The following is a 21,792-nucleotide window of genomic DNA, read 5'->3' as shown; positions in this document are numbered from 1 at the left end:
GATCGGCGGGATACACTACGCACGCCCTAGTTAGTGTCGCAGAAGGCTTGCTAAAGCGTAAGTCTTCAAAACAAACTGATGTTTTCCGGTCATCTGCAAAAAAGAACAAAGTTGCAGTTATTCTGTACATTCACGGCTTATTGCACCGACTAAAAATATGGGACAACGGGCGAATATTACAGTAGTTTTTTCCGCACCCGATAAGTAGCAAACTTTCTACAGATGGACAAAGCCTCAAGCCCCAAGGAGGTAGCGTGGCGAAGAGAAACACCGGTCCACGTTCGTTGATTGTACAATCGTCTAGAACTTATCATTGACTTGTGGGAAAAGCTATGTTGATCAAAGCGGAATGTGTCTTAATGAGCACCTCCGGGAACATCGCGATATTGTGGAAGAAATGCGGGGAGGGTTTCTTGATGAACGATAGAAAATATAAGCGGTAGTGGAAACAGTGCAGAACAAGAACAAAGCAAAGCAAAGGAAAACCCCATGTGCATTACAAATTAACGCACGAGGTTATCCCCAGCAGAAGTAGCATAGCAGTCAATTGACGCGCGAATTAATTAAGGCGGAAATGATAGACCCGTTAGGTGATATGTGCGTGGCAAAACTGTCTGTATTGTCACGCGGCACGACACAGCCGAAGGAAGAGAAAGTAGAGGTATGCGCAAGGAGCTGGCCATTGCCTGTTGGTCTTGCATGACTGTCCTGTCCCTTACTCTACGCTAACCATCTGTCATCTTGTAAATAAACCTATCTTATCTTTAACAATCTTGGTGGACGTGCGGGGTAGATCACACTGGACGACCGAGCTATACTACCCCTTCGACGCAGCACACGGTTGGCCGGGCTACCACCGGGAGACGCTGACATGAGTGGTTCGGACGGAGGCCACGTTCGTGAGGAAACCGCTGAAGAAAGCAGTCGCCCAAGGCAAGCTGGCTACTGGACACCTCATCGAGAAGCATGCACATTCTCACGCAAAGCGAATGACCTGGCCAAGACCTCCCTACAGCGACCATCCCGTTTACGACAACACTCATGCCCAGAGCACAATAGTCCGGCCACAGCCTACGTGTTTTGAACGTCGACGTGACAGAGAGCCGCAACGTGCGTCTCCCGAACACGCCTTGGAGGTCTGTGCTAAAATCGCAGGCCGCCTGTTTGCTACAGCTGCGGGGCTCAGGGACACATCGCCAGGTATTGCAGCCGTCACCCACAGCGTACTCCGCGAGATCGCGCATATTCACCCCGCCTGCAAGAAGCTGCATCCTGGCAACCATTTGTGCCTTTTCGTCAGTTACCACGAGAGTACACGCCAAGGAATGACTCCCCAGTGTTTGGTCGCAGCCTGACTCCACCGCCGACCCGTACACGTTGATCGACATCTCCGCGTCGCCGCTCGCCCACGCCGCCCCAGCTGGGAAACTAGCTGGTGCGACCGATGGAGGTGAGGTCGCGGGACGGTCACTTGTTCAAACGCCTCCGCCTATGGTTATGTTAAAGAACAAAGTGTGTGTTTGTGTCGACGGCGTTAATACTGTGGCTTTGGTAGATACTGGTGCTCCTGTGCCTGCGATGTTTCTTTCTTTCAAGAATCTCCTAGGACCGAAAGTGATGTTTGCTTGGGAAGGAAATACCAGGGGTGCGATCTTGTACGCGTTCCAAAATAGAACGGAGGCGGTTCGTTCCACCGAGCCAAATACGATTCGTCAATTTGAACCGTGGCGAACGCCATGACGTCAATTGTGACGTGATATCTGCTGTCAGTCATTCCGTGTCGTCTGCTATCGGACGAAAGGAACGGAACATACCGCCTATTTCGTGACGTAAAGAACGAACCGCCTCCGTTCTATTTTGGAACGCGTACAAGATCGCACCCCAGATTTCGCGGAGTTGGCGGTGGACTGTTACGTTTTGTGGGAGTGTGTTCAGTTGTCATAACCGTTGGTGGATAGGCATCTTGAACGGAATTTACTGTACTCGCACGGGCCGCGCATGACGTAATTCTTGGTATTGAAATTTACGGGAGTGTGAAGCAACATTAGACTGCAGGGATGGTGAAATTTCACTCCGCGGCGATCTCAGACCACCAACGCTCGACGACGTTCCATCCGATTGTCAAGAAGTATTTTCCGTGTCCACTGATGTACGTGTGCCTGCGCAGACGGCAATGTTCATCCCAGTGACTTCGTCGCGCGCCCGTGTTGGTTTTCGCTGTGGATAAATCGAACCCAAATACGTCAACACTCTAAAGAAGAATGTACTTGTCCCTAGCTCACTTATCGAAGTTGTAGAAGGTTGTGCTCACGTGTGGACGGTGAATGTGTCCTCCGAGTCAGTTATTTTGCCTTCAGGACTGAAAGTAGCACGCTTTGAGAAGATGGTGTTGTGAGCATTCGTGCAGTTGCTACTTCCACAAGTGCAAGCTCGTCGCTGAGCGACCACTCTTGAAAAGTTAGAGCACGATTGATAAATCGCTTCCATCTTCCCACCGACTAGCGCTCCAAGAGCTCCTTGCCCGCTATGCTTCAGTGTTTGATTTTGCACAAGAGCGTCTACATTGACCACCACACTCCCGCGCACACCACCGCATCAATACTAGAACAGCGTCGCCAATACGACAGAAGACGTACCGCGTTTCGTCAGCCGAGCGCAAAGTGGTCGCCGAACAAGTTACAGACATGCTACAGAAAAGCGTCATCCAGCAGTCCAATAGTCTATGGGCGGCTCCAGTTATATTGGTCAAAAAGAAAGATGACTCGTGGCGATTCTGCGTCGACTACAGGTGCCTAAACGCAGTGACAAAGAAGGATGTGTATCCTCTCCCGCGTATAGATGACGCCATTGACTGTTTACATTCTGCCTCGTACTTCTCCTCCGTCGATCTGCGCTCAGGGTACTGACAGATACCTATGCACCCCTCAGACAAGGAGAAGACTGCCTTCATAACGCCGGATGGACTCTTCGAGTTTAATGTAACGTCTTGTGGTTTGTGTAATGCTCCGGCAACATTCGGACGATTTATGGACACGATTCTGTGCGGATTTCGAAGGAAAATATGCATGTGTTACCTGGACGACGTTGTCATTTACGGCAAGACATTTCACAAGCACGACCAACGACTGGAAGTTGTCCTTGACTGCATAGGGCAAGCTGTACTGCTATTAAACTCCAAAAAGTGCCATTTTTACCAGCGTCAAACACAGGTTTTGGGTTTCCTCGTCGACAAAGAAGGCATCCGCACAGACCCGAAGAAGCTTGCAGCCGTTTAAGTGTGAGTATGCATTCCGTCAACTAAAATTTCTGCTCACCTCAGCTCCACTTTTGCACCACTTTGATCCTGAGGCCCCAATTGAGCTTCACACCGATGCTAGTGGTCTGGGCGTCGGAGCAGTACTCGTACATATATATAGTGGACACCAATAATTCATCGCCTACGCAAACCGTGCCCTTACCATGGCTGAGCGGAATTATACCTTGACCGAATTGGAATGGCTCGCGGTAGTCTTCGCTGCCCACAAGTTTCGACCATACTTGTACGGCCGCCACTTCACGATAGTGACAGACCACCATTCTCTTTGTTGGTAGGTTGAACTACGCAATCCATCTAGCTGATTAGCTCGGTGGACATTACGGCTTCTATAATACGACTTTTCCATCACATACAAGAGTAGTCGCTGTCACACCGATGCCGACTGTTTACCTCGCCTTCCGTCAGCAAGCATGCGAGATACAGACGATGACTTAGATGAATACCTCCTTACCATCTCTGAACAGTTTCCTGATGCGACCATCTTCAAGCGTTAGCAAAAGCATGACCCTTCTATAAGACCTATTCTTGACGCCACTCGGACACCAGCACGGGGCTCACCTTACACTAGTGTGGACGGTTTATTGTATAGGACGAATTATTCTGCTGACGGCGCTCCACTTCTCCTCGTGGTTCCCCCAAACACTGAGACCTATGATCCTTCAGGCCATGCACGATGACATCAAGTGAGGCTACCTTGGCTTTGCTCGGATGGTCCACTGCGTCACCGTTTCTATAGGCCCAAGCTCTGGAAGACTGCGAAGCAGTACTTTTCCGGCTACGCAATTTGCCAACGACATAAGCAGTTAACGACGCCTTCTGCGGGTGCTCTGCAGCCAGTTAAGCCGCGACCTTACCATTTAAAAAGTTGGTGCCGATTTGCTGGGTCTCTTCCCCAAGTCTACTACCGGACGTCGCTAGATTATTGTGTGTGTGGACTATTTGACCCGGTATACTGAGACGGCGGCACTTGCTTCGGCTGCAGCAGCTGTTTCATCTTTCCTGCTGTACTCCGTGATTCTCCGTCACGGTGCTCCACGCGTTGTGATTAGTGATCGTGGACGGCACTTTACTGCGGACGTTGATGAAAAACTACTACGTCTTTGTAGATGTGATTACCGGCACTCGACCCCTTACCACCCGCAAACAAACGGTCTGACTGAGTGCACGAATCGTACCCTGACCAACATGCCTGCCATGTATGTCTCCACAAATCACAAAAATTCTATTTTAGCATTTGTTACGTACGCTTACAATACTGCAAAGCATGAAGTCAAAGGTTATGCGCATTTCTTTCTTCTGTATGCGCGTAACCCCCAAAGCTTTATCGACACCATCCTTCCCTGGTCTCCACATGATGTCTCTTCCATAGGCCAGACTTTATGTCTTGCGGAAGAAGCCCGTCGACTGGCCCGCCTCCGGACTCTCTCCTCTCAATATCGTGACAGGGCTCGTTATGACGCTCGACATATGCTCGTCACACTTGCTCCTGGGGACTTTGTTTCGCTTTGGACATCGTTACGGAAAAAGGGAATGTACACAAAATTTCTGTCACGATACACCGGCCCTAACGTCATACTGAAACGCTTGAGTGACGTGGCATACTTCATCGCAAGAGTGACTTCGCACAACCGGAGGTCACGTAAAACGCAAGTCGTGCACATTGCCCAACTCAAACTTTACCACCATCGGGCTACATACAACTCGCTCAGAGAGCTTCTTCTGCCCCTGGAGAAGGTGTCACGCTGCACTACACAGCCGAAGGAAGAGAAAGTAGAGGCGTGCGCGAGGAGCTGGCCGCTGCCTGTTGGCATTGCATGACCATCCCCCTTGCTCTACGGTAACCATATATATATATATATATATATATATATATATATATATATATATATATATATATATATATATATATATATTGCCACATCCTATATGGTCGCTATATATATATATATATATATATATATATATATATATATATATATATATATATATATATATATATATATATATATATGTGTGATTCCGTACATTGACATAAACTATTGTAAGTGCGCACTCGTGTGTATCATGTCTACTTCTCGTCCTCGTATTTTGCGCACTAAAACCTTCAATCATGCAGCATGTGACACTAGTGAAAACGAAGGAAGTTGTGTTGCGCATCTTCGAATGCCGCTCACAAGACATCTGCGCGAATTACATGCATTACAGACTATCTAAGATTGAATGGCCATCATTGGATGAAGCACGCATTGCAACAGCTGACCGGCGGTACGATAGGCCGCATATCACTTCCAATACGTCCCACGTATGTCTTATAGTGATGCTGAACGATGCAAGTGTGCCTTCTCAGGAGACAAACTTCTCAGCGCAGCAGTGGCAGTGCGCCAAAGCGATAAGATTTTGATTTGTTTTTTTCGTACAATTTGTTGCTAAGGTTGTAGCGACGTGACTAGCGCCTCCAAAGCAGCAATAGGCGAGCCTTCCGATGTTCTGTGCTCACACCTTTCGCAGATGCATAGCCTACCGAAGTTTTACTTCCACGTCTACATCGTGAGTGACCAACACTTGCGCTACCTCCACTCAAGTCCGGAGCTGCCGGACGGTCTTCTTATGGAGTCCCGTCTTCTAGAGGCCCCGACATCTACTAGAAGCCGCGGCAGGTCGTGATTTCGCACTATGGCATCACTGTCGAGGTGCCTCGTTAACAACCTACGCTGCCGGTGCTGCCTGTACATCTCTCCCAGATTGCGTGAACTCGGCACCACCAATGACGACACCATCTGCACACTTTAGCTGGACTCCTTTACCGCGACTTGACAATTTGACTATATTTCAATCGCGCTTCGCACTGGGAGGGAGGGCCCCGTAGCGGCGCGACTATCGCCTCCAAATCAGGCGGTAGTTGTGCCGTTGTGCTGACCATAGCCGCGCGTGTTGACGACGGTGGGCGCAGACGATGAGGAGCGATAAGACGCCAAATGACGCAACTGTTCAAACGGCGAGACCTGTTGTTTGTGCGCGCTCCAGGTGACGTAGTGAGCAAGGAGGGCTGCTTGCAAGTCCGCATAGACGTCGGGGCCTGGAGATGACAACCGGAGCCTGCAATCCAGCTGGAGCCTGGAACTTTGTTGAGAAAGAAGTGGCTCTCCAGCTGGATGAACCAGATGCCAGCATGTCGATGTAGAATTCCCGGACACCCTACAACCGCGGGACGTCTGCCGGACTGCGTGAGACCACGTTACTCGCCTTGGTAGAGTCGGTGCGCTGACGTTGGCATAGCTGGGCTCGGTCGTTCGGTGTCACTAATTTGTGGGAAGGCTGCGCGAAGAGCCACTATAGCCATGGTTTATATAGGCCGGCTAGCCATGGTGCAGCAGAAGCACGGGAGCGCCCGACACCGCGGCCGCATAAGTCGAGCGCACAGGCGTGTTCTATTCGCATGTTACCTGCACGTGAGCCTTCTTCGCCTGCCTTGGAGGCGATAGTCGCGCTGCTACATGGTGTTGGGTAGTAGTGTAGCTTTCTTTCGTTTTCATGCTTTTAAGCCTTTTTGAATGCGAAGCATTTCGTTGCATAATCACCCGCCGTGGTTGCTTAGTCACTCTGGTGTGGCATTTCTAAGCACGAGGTCGCGGTATCAAATTGCGGCCGTGGCGACCACATTTCGATCGATGTGAAGCACAAAAACGCCGGTCAAGTAATGCTTCCTGCTTCGGCATTGCTACTACGGCCGCACTCCAATGGATGCGCAACGCAAACAAGACTCGCGTATTGTGTTCTAGGTTAAATAATTCCAGCCTGTCAAAGTTAAACCACAGCCCTCCACTACGGCATTTCTCGTTACTCAGTGTGCAGTTTCGGGACGTTATACCCCTCAGCTTAATTATCTTGTATTGCGTGTTCGCAAGAGGGAGTAGCATCAACTTTTACTGCTGAATCTGAGAAAGGGTTCTTACTGCTGTGTAAAAAAGTCGCAGTTTCACCCGAAAGGCAAAACAATGATTTCGACAGCAACTTAGTAGAAAGTCATACGAATCAAGGAGAGTAGCTTTATACGCTTGTAAACATTCGCTTACAAACTAAATTAACAAGCATGGTGCCAGCGCGCAAAGGAATAACATTAACACTTCATACTTAATGATCGCGGAAACTCGCTGTGATTCCTCGCTGGCGTGAAGAAGGGTGGCCGCAGCAGCGAGCGAAGTGTTCGTGCTGTCTCTAGCCTCAACGTAAACTGAGCGGCGAGAACACAGCACACGCAAAGCCACAAGCCATCGGCCCACCTCGACACCGATGGTGGCGACGATGGCAAAAATGCGCCTGGATTGTCCTTATAATTCATATCGCAATGAAATTTAAAATGATGCTACCATAATAGCGACCGCAGCCTTACAGGAAGATTGATTCAAAAGCTGAAAGAGATATTTACAGAAGTGTGGAGTTCATACCAAGCAAGACGTTCAAGGTGCACGAAGCTGCCAAGGGCACCACGTCTATCCAAGGCTTGCTGAGCTGTTCTTCAATCTTAGCAGCTGTCAGCCTCGCCATGGCATTCATGGGCCCCACAAAATCCTCGAGAATCTTGAAGTGGAAAGCTGGCGTCAGCATGCGCCTCCGGCTCTTCCACTTGTCTCCAGAACTGCAGAGAGAGATGTAAATTTTTTTTTTAAATTTTCGCTGCAAAGTTTTTACAGTACATTGCTGTACCACACAGTGAGAAATCCCCACCGCATCAGAAATAATTATTACCGTTTCCGGCGCCATGCAAGAAGACATCATCGGGAAGAGAAAGGTTTTTCAGTGGCTACTTGGTATAATAAAATCGCGATACTCGATGAAAATACGTATAAATGATGAATGGTGTGACGTTTTCGCAATTGACAGAACTTGAGCAACGATAACTGAAGAATTAAAGTTTTGCGCCCTACACAGAGAGCCCTGCGTGAATTGCTCTGTGAATTACAGTGATTAAAAGCTTCAATGTTAGTGCGGTCTACTTGTTAATGCAAAATTCGCGGCAGTTGCGCGAAACGCTATGTCGAGAGCCAGCACGTTAAGTTGAGGTGAGTACGCTCACAGCAGGCAAGTTTTTATGGTATCATGAATAGTAAGGGTGAGAATATTCTATACAAGTTACGGACACCCAGAGAGAGAGAGAGAGAGAGAGAAAGCTTTTATTATCAAGGTTGAGTGGAGTTTTCTTTCCCAGCGGTGTGGGCTAGCGGGGCGTCTGCTTCGCCGCGACCCTATCAGCCCATTCCGCCAACCGTATCTGGTCTTCCGGGTTGTAAGTTTTCGTCTTCATCTCCCACTCTTCCTGTGAAAGAGCTCGCCTAAAGAGTTCTCTCGCGGGAGGGTTCTTTTGGCCTACCCACAAGATGTGATCTTAGTCCGCAAGGGGGCAGTTACAATGTTTGCAGTTTGGTGGATATTCACCACCCGTCACTACAGCTAGTCTTTTTGGACTAAGTACAGACCTAGTCTGTACTCTCCTGAGGTTAGTGGCCTGTATTCTTGTCAGTGTCTCGTGCGGGGATGGATATATTCGCCTCGATTCGCGTTAATAAACTGTCATATCGTTAAAGGTGTGGATACCTTCATGTCGGTCAACCCCGTCGGGCAAGCCCACCTCTCGGTTAATTGCTGCCCGGGCGGCTAGGTGGGCGGCCTCATTACCAGGGTTGTCCGCATGAGCTGGTACCAACGCCAACTTCAATTGATTGAGTTCTTTGTTGATAATCCTGAATGCTCGAGGGGAAATGAAACCCGAGGTGTAGTTACGAATAGCTGTTTTCGAGTTGGATATAATAATCTTGGTGCCCGGGATGGAGGTGCCCATGGCGATGGCGGCCTCTTCCGCCTCCACAATAGAAGATGTGTTTACCGTCGCACAGATGATCGTGTGTCCGTCACCAGTAGTGACGGCTATGGTGTGTCGAACATCACTGGTGCGAGCAGTATCCACGTAAATGGCGGGTTGGTTTTTGTAGCATTGCCAGAGTGCCACCACCCTAGCTTTGCGTCTACCTCTGTTTTCAGTTCTCATGTTTTTCAGAAACGGGGGGATAATGATCTTGGTCCGGATAGTGTTAGGTATCCGGTGTTGTTGCGGGATGTCTAACGCTGGACGATACCCAAGGTGTCCAGGATCCGCTGTCCCGCGTGTGTGCCGGATAATCGAACTGTTTAAGCCCATTTGTGGGCCTCTATGATTTCCTCAACGCTGTTATGCGCCCCTAGACTCAAGAGTGCCTTCGTATTAGTCCATTTTGGTAGCGCAAGAGCCTGTTTGAATAACGTTTGGATTAGACCGTTAATCCGTTCCAAGTCTCTTTTCCTGAGATGCAATTAAGGGCAGACATACGCCACTCGGGTCAGAAAAAAAGCCTGGATTAGTCTCCAGGCATCTTTCTCCGTAACTCCATGCCATCGGTTGGAGACCCTCCTGAGAAGGTTCTGTAATTGCCCAGCCGTAGTTTGGAGTCGTGCTGCAGCTTCTTGGTTGTGCGTGTTTTGCTGGATCCAGAATCCTAACACTCAGATTTTATATACGGGTGGGACCGGTTGACCAGCTACCTGCACCTGAATGTGTGCGGGCATATTGGCAGCCGGATTCGCGGCATTTTTGGTCCGGAGTATAAGCAGTTCTGATTTTTTCGGCGAACAGCTGAGGCCATTGTTGCGAGCGTGTTTCTGCACTGCGTCAGCGGCTGCCTGCAGTGATTCCGAAATTTCTCCATCCGACCCTGTGCCCGTCCAGATCGTTACGTCATCGGCGTAGATGGCGTGCCTGATGTGGGGAACCTCTTTGAGCTGTCGGGATAAGCCGCCCATGATGGTATTAAAGAGGAAAGGAGAAAGTACTGCTCCCTGTGGTGTACTTCTAGTGCCGAGCTCTATGGTTTTGCTTTCAATACCTCCTATGTTTACGGTGGCAGTACGCCCCTTGAGGACTGTGGTATTATAGGTATACGTTCTTTTACCTACGTTCATGTTGGATACGTTTTCTAGAATGGCTCGATGCGAGACATTGTCAAACGCTTTGTGTATGTCTAATGTTAACAGTGTTCGAGTTGCGCGTATAGGCACTGGATTAATGATATCATTTTGTACCTGCCACAGTATGTCTTAGCTGCGAAGTTTGAATCGAAAGCCGATCATTGTCCCTGGGAAGAGGTGGTTGGTTTCGCCATAGACAACCAGCGTTTCTGTTCTTAGGTGTTTTACATTTGCTAGCTGGGCACGTTGCTCCGCGTTTAACACTAAATGAACTGCGCTAACGGAAAAGGACAGTGGAAGATGCCAAATAGAAGCGCTGTCTCGCAATTTTTCAAGGCACAGCGTTTCAAAGAGGCGTTCATTTCAAAACACAGTGCCTTTATAACAATCGAAATCACGGATGCATGATGTGAGCTTGACACAAAGCAGGAAAGGTAAATAGTTGCGAGTTCGCGCTTGTTTGTCATCTTGTACTGTCCTTTGTCGTTTGAGCTCTACAGTGGTAATTTGTGTGTTTGGGCAATTTATGTCTCTGTTCGGGTGCATCCGTGTCTGTAACGCGTGTGTTTCTCTGTCTCTGTCATTTTCCGTCTCTGTCAACTGTCATTTACGTTCTACATGGCGTGAAAGCCCCAACTCTCCCGACAACAAATATTGCTAGACACATAATGTAGTACTGCGAAGATCCTATATAGCTCTCAAGATGTGCTCAAAGCTTCCTCCTGATTGTCGCAATGGTGTACGCCTCAGTGAGACAATAGGAATCCATGACTGCCAATCGCGATCACAAGATAAACACGACAGAAGCGCTGGTTCACCACACAGGAAGGCGCAGAAAGTAAAATCAGTGAGCATGACCATGATGATGTATGGGGTGTTGTGGTACAAGGTCTAATGTTGGCCAATGCCATCTCCGGAGCTAATGACTTGCGATGTGTAAACTTCATTTAAAAGTTTAAACTGATTTTATATTATCACACCGGCAGCGGCGGCCGCTCGGAGCAGATTGCGATAAGGCATTATTTTTGCTCAATCGCACTTCCCAGCAGCTAGCCCATCCCGCTGAGCCAACAGGATCGCCACCCGCTGTACAGTTTTATTTTTATTTTTTATTTAGAAAACATCTTACAGGCCCTGTCGGGCATTGAGTAAGGGGGGCAATGTAACAAAGGACTGTTAAGTACAATGGAAACAACTCAAAAATAAACCTAAGACAACTGTACAGTGGCTGAACTAAAAAAACAAAACAAAGCATAGCATGATCAAGCATAGCAGATATATAAAAGAAAGGAGATTATGTAAAAAGCACGCACAGGCGTTCACGAAATATTTTACGATCAGTTATCGTGACGATATCATCGGGAAGGCCATTCCAGTGGGATATGGCACGAGGTACAGCAGATAAATTGAAAGCAGTGGTTTTACCGAAAATGCGCTTGAAGCTAAAATGATTATGTAATCTTGAGGACGTACGGACGGGGGTTTCGAGGGGTAATATGAATGGTTTATCGGAATGAACATATTTGTGTAATAGACAGAGCAAAGCAATCTTGCGGCGGATGTCTAGGGGCTGTAAAGAAATATCGAGCTTGATCTGCGTTATACTTTACTTTCGATCAAAATTCCGAGTTATATAACGGGCAGTTCTGTTCTGGATGCGTTCCAGCATGGTTATTAAGTATTCTTGGTGTGGTGACCACACAGCGGATGCGAATTCTAATTGCGGGCGTACGAATGTCAGGTATGCTAATTTACGCACGTCAGCAGATGAATTTTGCAAGTTGCGCCTCAGAAAGCCAAGGGTTTTAGATGCGGTTGCGCAAATTGTAGTGATATGCGGAGACCAAGAAAGGTTACTAGTCAGGTTTACACCAAGGTATTTGTAGGTAGTGGTACGTGACAGATTCGTGTTATTTATGATGTATGTGAATATGGAGCTAGTGCGCTTGCGTGAGAACGATATAATATTACATTTGGAAGGGTTAAGAGACATTTTCCAAGTATTACACCAGTCGGTAATAATGTGAAGGTCATGCTGCAAGGCGGTATGGTCGTTAGTGGAATTAATTGGTCGGTAAACAACGCAGTCGTCGGCGAACAGTCGTACGCAGGAGGAAATGTTTGAAGGTAGGTCGTTAATAAATATTAGGAAAAGCAGAGGCCCCAACACACTCCCCTGTGGTACACCAGAGGTGACCTCAGTGATAGGAGAAGGACAATCGTTAACAACGGTAAATTGGCGACGAAGCGATAAAAAGTTTCTAAGCCAAGAAAGGGTTAGTGAGTCGATACCTAGATGAGATATTTTAGAAATGAGCCGGCAATGGGCAACGCGATCAAATGCTTTTGAAAAGTCCAGGAAAATGGCGTCTATTTGTTGACTGTTGTTCATACTGCTGTGTAGATCGGTGGTAAACTCTAGTAACTGTGTTTCACAAGATAGACCTTTCCTGAAGCCATGCTGTTTCTGAAAAAAAAAGTTATTTTTTTCTAGGTGCGTGTAAATGTGCGAGGCGATTATGTGTTCAAATAGTTTGCATGACACAGATGTTAGCGATATTGGGCGATAGTTTTCAGGCCTATGTCTATCTCCAGATTTAAAAATGGGGACAACCTTCGCAATCTTCCAGTCAACTGGCAAGACACCAGATGACAAGGACGGCTTGAAGATATGATACAGAATGATACTTGAAGTAGATACTGTGTTTTTTAATAGCTTAGTGTTAATATTGTCAATACCACAGGCAGATGTGGTTTTAAGTCCGTTAATGAGGCTAACAATGCCTTCAGTTGAAATATTTATGGGTTCCATAAATGGGTAATCGTAATCCGGAACCACTGGAATATCGGAATGGTCTTTCCTTGTAAAAACAGAAGAAAAATATGCATTAAATAGTGATGAACATTCCCCGTCAGAAAGAGGTTGTTGTTTGTCGTCTAGCAGAGAAATATCAGAAGTGTGACCGGGTGTTAACGTTTGCCAAAATTTTCGCGGATTAGTCTTCAGGAGAGAAGGTAAGTCGTGAGCGAAGTACTTGTCTTTAGAAGTGCGTAAGGCTAAAGTGTACTCACTAAGGAAACTTTTGTACTTGCTCCACGAGGACTCGCTTGCACGATTTATAGCATTGCGGTACAGACGTTTTTTTTTTATTACGTAGTGTTCGAAGTTTTTTATTGAACCATGGTTTAGACTTGTCGTTCGCTGCCGAAACGTACGGAATATATTTGTCTGCAAGAGCGAGTAATTTGTCTTTGTAAAGTACCCAGTTTTCGTTGGGGAAAAGAGGGCAAGAATGAATCACTCAGAAATAACTGAAGTTCAGTGTTGATGGAAACGTAGTTAGCTTTGTTGTAATCCCGAATTTTTTTTATATTGAAACCCAGTAAATAACATGGGTATTCGGAGCGTCAGCTGAAGCAGCTTATGATCACTAAAACCATCAGAAATTAGCAAAGGACACACGGTTTCAGGTGCGGTAGTTAGTGCCAAATCTAAAAGGTTGTTGTCACGGGTGGGTTGATCAATTACCTGTGAAAGATTTAAGTCCAAGGTTAATTCAATGAAATCGGTTGCGTGCTTGCACGACGATGACAAGCATGGCCAATTGATTTGGGGAAAATTGAAATCGCCAAGCAGATAAACATAACTAGTTGAACATTTCCGCATGGCAGTAACAATGCTTTCGCGTAGTTTATCAACAAATGGAAGGGACAATTCAGGGGGGCGGTAACAGACACCAACTAATATGTTTCCACAAATGGTTTGACAGGCAGCCCAGATAATCTCAAGTGATGACGAGGTGTCAACTTCATAAGAAGATATCCTTTTATTTATTGCAAGCAAGACACCACCGCCCTTTTTATCATTGCGGTCATGCCGATAAATGCTGAATATGTCACTTTCTATAAAAATTTCGCTATCTGAAACATCTTCGTGCAGCCATGTTTCTGTTACAGCTAAAATGTCGGGATTGCTATCTTCTACAAAGGAACAAAATATATCGCGTTTATTTAGTATGCTGCGTATGTTAGTGTACGATATTGTGAGCAAGCGAGATGAGTCAGTATAAGGGGGCAGTTTAGGGACCTGTGCACCCGTACGTTTCTTTAGCTATCTGCTACATAATACGACGGTGTCTCTATCAACATCGTACATGTATTCCTTGTTGTTAATGCGCATCTTGTCAAGTGAACGTTTGCACGGCTTGTCCTGTGCTCTTGCATATTCTAGCAGTTTTTTTCTTGCTAAGCGAGTGCTTGGCGCGAAATCCTCGCGGACAGATAAGCGGGAGCCTTTTAGCTTCCTTGCAGAAGCCAAAATGTTCTTTTTGTCTTTAAATGTGACAAGCTTAGCGATTATTGGCCTGCATTTGTCATGAGCGAATCGACCAATTCTGTGCACTCGTTCAAACTGGTCGCTTGATAAAGTAAGCTCCAGCCTTTCAGCGCAGAGTTTGATTACTTTTTGCTCTGAAGTCGTCCACTCTTCACCGGACTCATCGCTGATGCCAAAAAAAGTAAATTTGATCTACGTAGTCTGTTTTCGGCGTCCTCGCACCTTGAAGTTATGGTTTTTAACTGGCGCGAAAATGGCTGGATGCTGTCAGGAGTGTCTGTCCCAAGGGTTTCACGTAGGCTAAGGGTGGACTCGAGAGTGGCGACTCTGTCCTTAAGGCATTTCACCTCAACGTCTGTGGCGTCCTGCTTCTCTTTTATTCCCTTAAGTTCCCTTAAGTTCCCTGCTTGCGGTGACCCATCTACCGGACACTCTTGTGCTGCCTGAGAGTCCATATTTTTCAAGCCACTGCCGCAAACGTCACCACGCAGCCTCCCGGCGCAACACATATCATCTTGCAAGAAACGCCTGTGTGTCCATGTTTCAAGATCGACAGGGGCGAACGCTCGGAGCAGATCGGCCGAAAGGCTTGCTTTTACTCACTCGCAGTTCCTAGCAACTGATCTATCCAGCTGAGACGCCAGGATCGCCACCCGCTGCACATTTAGACGGTCGCTGCTTGCGGTGACCCATCTACCGGACACTCCTGTGCTGCCTGGCGGTCCATGTTTTTCAAGGCACTGCCGCAAACGTCACCACGCAGCCTCTCGGCGCAACACATATCATCTTGCAAGAAACGCCTGTGTGTCCATGTTTTAAGATCGACAGGGACGAACGCTCGGAGCAGATCGCGCTAAAGGCTTTGTTTTACTCACTCGCACTTCCTAGCAGCTGATTTAACCAGCTGAGTAAACAGTATCGCCACCCGCTGTACTTTTAGACGGTCGCTGCGTGCTGTGACCCATCTACCGGACACTCCTGTGCTGCCTGGCGGTATATATTTATCAAGCCAGTGCCGCAAACGTCACCACGCTGCCTTTCGGCGCAACACATATCATCTTGCAAGAAACGCCCGTGTGCCCATGTTTTAAGATCGACAGGGGCGAACGCTCGGAGCAGATCGGGCGAAAGGCTTGCTTTTACTCACTCGGAGTTCCTAGCAACTGATCTATCCAGCTGAGACGCCAGGATCGCCACCCGCTGCACATTTAGACGGTCGCTGCTTGCGGTGACCCATCTACCGGACACTCCTGTGCTGCCTGGCGGTCCACGTTTTTCAAGCCACTGCCGCAAACGTCACCACGCAGCCTCCCGGCGCAACACATATCCTCTTGCAAGAAACGCCCGTGTGTCCATGTTTTAAGATCGACAGGGGCGAACGCTCGGAGCAAATCGCGCTAACGGCTTTGTTTTACTCACTCGCACTTCCTAGCAGCTGATTTAACCAGCTGAGTAAACAGTATCGCCACCCGCTGTACTTTTAGACGGTCGCTGCGTGCTGTGACCCATCTACCGGACACACACACTCCTGTGCTGCCTGGCGGTCCATATTTATCAAGCCAGTGCCGCAAACGTCACCACGCTGCCTTTCGGCGCAACACATATCTTGCAAGAAACGCCCGTGTGCCCATGTTTTAAGATGGACAGGGGCGAACGCTCGGAGCAGATCGCGCTAAAGGCTTTGTTTTACTCACTCGCACTTCCTAGCAGCTGATTTAACCAGCTGAGTAAACAGTATCGCCACCCGCTGTACTTTTAGACGGTCGCTGCGTGCTGTGACCCATCTACCGGACACTCCTGTGCTGCCTGGCGGTATATATTTATCAAGCCAGTGCCGCAAACGTCACCACGCTGCCTTTCGGCGCAACACATATCATCTTGCAAGAAACGCCCGTGTGCCCATGTTTTAAGATCGACAGGGGCGAACGCTCGGAGCAGATCGGGCGAAAGGCTTGCTTTTACTCACTCGGAGTTCCTAGCAACTGATCTATCCAGCTGAGACGCCAGGATCGCCACCCGCTGCACATTTAGACGGTCGCTGCTTGCGGTGACCCATCTACCGGACACTCTTGTGCTGCCTGGCGGTCCACGTTTTTCAAGCCACTGCCGCAAACGTCACCACGCAGCCTCCCGGCGCAACACATATCCTCTTGCGAGAAACGCCCGTGTGTCCATGTTTTAAGATCGACAGGGGCGAACGCTCGGAGCAAATCGCGCTAACGGCTTTGTTTTACTCACTCGCACTTCCTAGCAGCTGATTTAACCAGCTGAGTAAACAGTATCGCCACCCGCTGTACTTTTAGACGGTCGCTGCGTGCTGTGACCCATCTACCGGACACTCACACTCCTGTGCTGCCTGGCGGTCCATATTTATCAAGCCAGTGCCGCAAACGTCACCACGCTGCCTTTCGGCGCAACACATATCTTGCAAGAAACGCCCGTGTGCCCATGTTTTAAGATGGACAGGGGCGAACGCTCGGAGCAGATCGCGCTAAAGGCTTTGTTTTACTCACTCGCACTTCCTAGCAGCTGATTTAACCAGCTGAGTAAACAGTATCGCCACCCGCTGTACTTTTAGACGGTCGCTGCGTGCTGTGACCCATCTACCGGACACTCCTGTGCTGCCTGGCGGTATATATTTATCAAGCCAGTGCCGCAAACGTCACCACGCTGCCTTTCGGCGCAACACATATCATCTTGCAAGAAACGCCCGTGTGCCCATGTTTTAAGATCGACAGGGGCGAACGCTCGGAGCAGATCGGGCGAAAGGCTTGCTTTTACTCACTCGGAGTTCCTAGCAACTGATCTATCCAGCTGAGACGCCAGGATCGCCACCCGCTGCACATTTAGACGGTCGCTGCTTGCGGTGACCCATCTACCGGACACTCCTGTGCTGCCTGGCGGTCCACGTTTTTCAAGCCACTGCCGCAAACGTCACCACGCAGCCTCCCGGCGCAACACATATCCTCTTGCAAGAAACGCCCGTGTGTCCATGTTTTAAGATCGACAGGGGCGAACGCTCGGAGCAAATCGCGCTAACGGCTTTGTTTTACTCACTCGCACTTCCTAGCAGCTGATTTAACCAGCTGAGTAAACAGTATCGCCACCCGCTGTACTTTTAGACGGTCGCTGCGTGCTGTGACCCATCTACCGGACACTCACACTCCTGTGCTGCCTGGCGGTCCATATTTATCAAGCCAGTGCCGCAAACGTCACCACGCTGCCTTTCGGCGCAACACATATCTTGCAAGAAACGCCCGTGTGCCCATGTTTTAAGATCGACAGGGGCGAACGCTCGGAGCAGATCTCGCTAAAGGCTTCCTTTTACTCACTCGCACTTCCTAGCAGCTGATCTATCCAGCTGAGCCAACAGGATCGCCACCCTCGGTGTTTTTGGATGGTCGCTGCGTATTAGAGCGCAGCGGACAGCCACAGCTCCTGGGCCCCTGGACTAGCACTTCAACAGCGCACTCCGGGGGGCACAGCTGCATTTTTACAGCTCAGTAAAGTTTTTCGATCAATCTGGTAAACACAAGGCTATACATACAATGAAAAAGCACCGACGAAAACACGTTACATACTTAAGTTGCGAAGTCGGAGGGCTCGAGCACCTCTGTTCACGCAGAGCGTCACCCGCGTAGGCGCTGCCGCCATCTGGCGGCAAGCCAAGGCACGGATGCGTCCGCGATATACTCCGCCTGCGGAGAGTTCACCTTAACGTAGTCTATTACCTTGTGCATGCCGAGCTGCATAGAGTTTCTCACTACATTATCTAGATTGAAATCTGGCGCTACTGCGCTATGGTGTGCATGGGAATGCCGGTATATTGTGACTTCGGATTGGCATCGTTCTCGGAAAGCCAGGCAAGTCTGTCACAATGATTAATTTTCTACTAAGATAGCACGTAAAAAGCTGTTCTAGCTTCAATATTACACGAAAAATTGTTTCGTTTAACTATGAGAACTTGTTATTGCATGTACAATTATATGAAACGTAAAAAGTATCAGCGGGCAGCTAAAGTTGGAGGACCGACGACAAGATTCGTGCTCGCTTTGGAAGTTTGTCGTGCTTTTCTTTGTTCGGTTATGCCTTGTAGGTAAGTAAACTTCACTGAAAGATGTAATATGCGTGAATGGCAGCATTTCATGAAGATTTTACTCTAAGAACGCGTTATTTACGTAGCCATTTCCACATTTTGTACGAAGCCTCTTACAACATCAGCCAACACAAGCCTCGCAGACACATATACCGTCATTCCCATGACGGCACAGCGTCCCTTAGGAAACTCCCACAGACGATGGCGCCAGATTTCCTTCTAGGTGTTATAGTGAGAAACTCTATGCCGATTCTGGCAGCGGCGGGGGAGCAGACTGGACGTGTTCTAACTGCTTCGTCGTGTATTTACAGCTTCTGCGCAGAACACAAGCAAGAATGATCTACGCTGTCCTTGTTGGGTGCAGATGAACCGGCCATAATACGTCACTATCTTCCATTGACGCTCCATTCAAGCGAGTGCAGCGACACCACTCTACTATCCTTCGAGGCACTGACTGCGCCCAGCTGCGCCTTCGTCCACATTATTCTGGCAGCGGCGGTGGAGCAGGCTGGACGTGTTCTAACTGCTTCGTCGTGTATTTACAGCTTCTGCGCAGAACACAAGCAAGAATGATCTACGCTGTCCTTCTTGGGTGCAGATGAACCTGGCCATAATACGTCACTATCTTCCATTGACGCCCCATTCAAGCGAGTGCAGCGACACCACTCTACTATCCTTCGAGGCACTGACTGCGCCCAGCTGCGCCTTCGTCCACATTATTCTGGCAGCGGCGGTGGAGCAGACTGGACGTGTTCTAACTGCTTCGTCGTGTATTTACAGGTTAGTTGTACATTTCAGAACTTTTCCGGTAGTCCTTCCTGCCGTCGCTGCTGCCAGAAAGGGTCAATCTTTTCCATTTGCAGAGAACAATTACCATGACGCGTGATGTTTGCCTTTCATGCAAGAAGACAATCGGCAATGACTGTAATGGGATTACTTGTTCCGAATGCGATTACATTTATCACGCAGGAAAATGTTCTGGTACAAATGAAACATTCTTTAAAGGAAAGAATGAAGCTGCTCGAAGGACGTGGAAGTGTCCGACATGCTGCTCAGCAAGGTTAAGGGGTAGCTCAGCAGCTGCGAACACCACGACAGACAAGAATGAAATTCAGGGTCCTACCGCACAGACAGGTAGCTCCAATAGTAAGAGTATGAATGCATTTACCTCCAGACTGGATGACATAACTATACGTCTGGACCGTCTTGCGCAATTACCAAACCACGTCACAGGCATGGAAGAAAGCATGAAGCTTATGAATTCCAACTTTGAATCTCTTCTCAGCAAATGTGATGAAATAGTGAAGGAAAACGCAACCTTGCGCGAAAGTAACGAGAATCTGAAGCGACAAAATGAAGAGCTGTTAAGCCGTGTGATGTCCCTGGAGCAATATTCAAGGGGCAACATCGAAATCAAGGGTATACCTATGACACGAAATGAGAACCGTGAATTACTAGTCCAGAAGATAGGAGAGCAAATTAGTTACCCCATTGATACCAAAGACATCGATGTTTGCCATCGCGTATCTCTTGCGCACAATACCACTGAAAAAAACATAATCGTTCGTTTTGCTTCAAGGAAAGTCCGAAATGAATTTTATCAGCGAGCGAAAAAAGCGCGGCTTTCCACGGATGCGCTGGCCTTTTCTTCCGTAAGAAAACAGGCAATCTACGTAAATGAGCATCTCACACGTGAAAACAAGAAATTGTTGGCTGAGGCACTGAAGCGAAAAATGGAAAAGAAGTGGATGTTTGTTTGGACAGATCAAGGTCAAATCAAAGCACGGAAAGCAACTGATAGCCCTGTTGTACGTGTTACTTGTGAGGCTGATCTTAGTCGTATCAGCTAGCTAGCAAATCACAGACATCATGGCGTACATGTCAGTAGACGAAAAGACAGTTTCTGAAAACGTGCTGCTAGGTGCACACTTCAATGCGCGCAGTTTACGGAAAAACCAGGAACAAATCCGTAATTTTATTAGCCTATTTAGCAAGAAGTTCTCCTTTATTGGCATATCAGAGACATGGTTGACGGAAAATGAAGTCGGACTTCACAATAAACCGGGTTACAAGCTAGAAGCGAACTGCCGCGCAACCTACAACCAATCTGGCATCGCCCATGGTGGTGCTGCCTTGTACATAGACGATAGCATTACGTACAGGAGACGACACGATACTGAATTTAAAACACCTCATTGTGAATCAGTGTGGATTGAAGTGGATAAGTCATTTACAGCCGTCACAGAACCTTATTGTGGGCGTTATATATAGGTCGCCGTCTGCATCTTATCACGGCTTTTGCGATGACCTTGACTGTATATTTAATGCGTTCTTGAGTTCTACTGCTCGTGTGGTAATAATGGGTGATGTTAATATTGATGTAAGTGACATTGATTCTTCTTCTTGTTATGAATATGTGTCTTGTTTTACTAGTTATGGTTACTCATTCATCATCGTCATCATCATCAGCCTAGTTACGCCCACTGCAGGGCAAAGGCCTCTCCCATACTTCTCCAACTACCCCGGTCATGTACTAACTGTGGCCATGTTGTCCCTGCAAACGTCTTAATGTCATCCGCCCACCTAACTTTCTGCCGCCCCCTACTACACTTCCCTTCCCTTGGAATCCAGTCCGTAACCCTTAATGACCATCGGTTATCTTCCCTCCTAATTACATGTCCGGCCCATGCCCATTTCTTTTCTTGATTTCAACTAAGATGTCATTTACCCGCGTTTGTTCCCTCACCCAATCTGCTCTTTTCTTATCCCTTAACGTTACACCTATCATTCTTCTTTCCATAGCTCGTTGCGTCGTCCTCAATTTCAGCAGAACCCTTTTCGTAAGCCTCCAGGTTTCTGCCCCGTAGGTGAGTACTGGTAAGACAGAGCTGTTATACACTTTCCTCTTGAGGGATAGTGGCAACCTGCTGTTCATGATTTGAGAATGGCTGCCAAACGCACCCCAGCCCATTCTTATTCTTCTGGTTATTTCAGTCTCATGATCCGGATCCGTGGTCACTACCTGCCCTAAGTAGATGTATTCCCTTA

The 21,792-nt window shown here is 48.1% G+C and overlaps 1 protein-coding gene across 1 annotated transcript in view; it reads right to left on the bottom strand.

Moving 5' to 3' along the window:
• Nucleotides 1-21,792, bottom strand: part of LOC126516510 (cytochrome P450 4V2-like) — a 236,330-nt gene that overhangs the window by 89,670 nt on the left and 124,868 nt on the right. Inside the window, exon 4 of the mRNA XM_050166640.3 lies at nt 7,762-7,952. Coding sequence (XP_050022597.2) covers nt 7,762-7,952 — 191 coding nt within the window. The remainder of the gene's footprint in view (nt 1-7,761; nt 7,953-21,792) is intronic.

This window comes from Dermacentor andersoni, chromosome 1 (genome assembly GCF_023375885.2).
Source record: "Dermacentor andersoni chromosome 1, qqDerAnde1_hic_scaffold, whole genome shotgun sequence".
Classification (NCBI taxonomy): Eukaryota; Metazoa; Arthropoda; class Arachnida; order Ixodida; family Ixodidae; genus Dermacentor; species Dermacentor andersoni.
The sequence above is the reverse complement of the archived record's forward strand: the minus strand, read 5'-3'. Positions and strand labels throughout refer to the sequence as shown.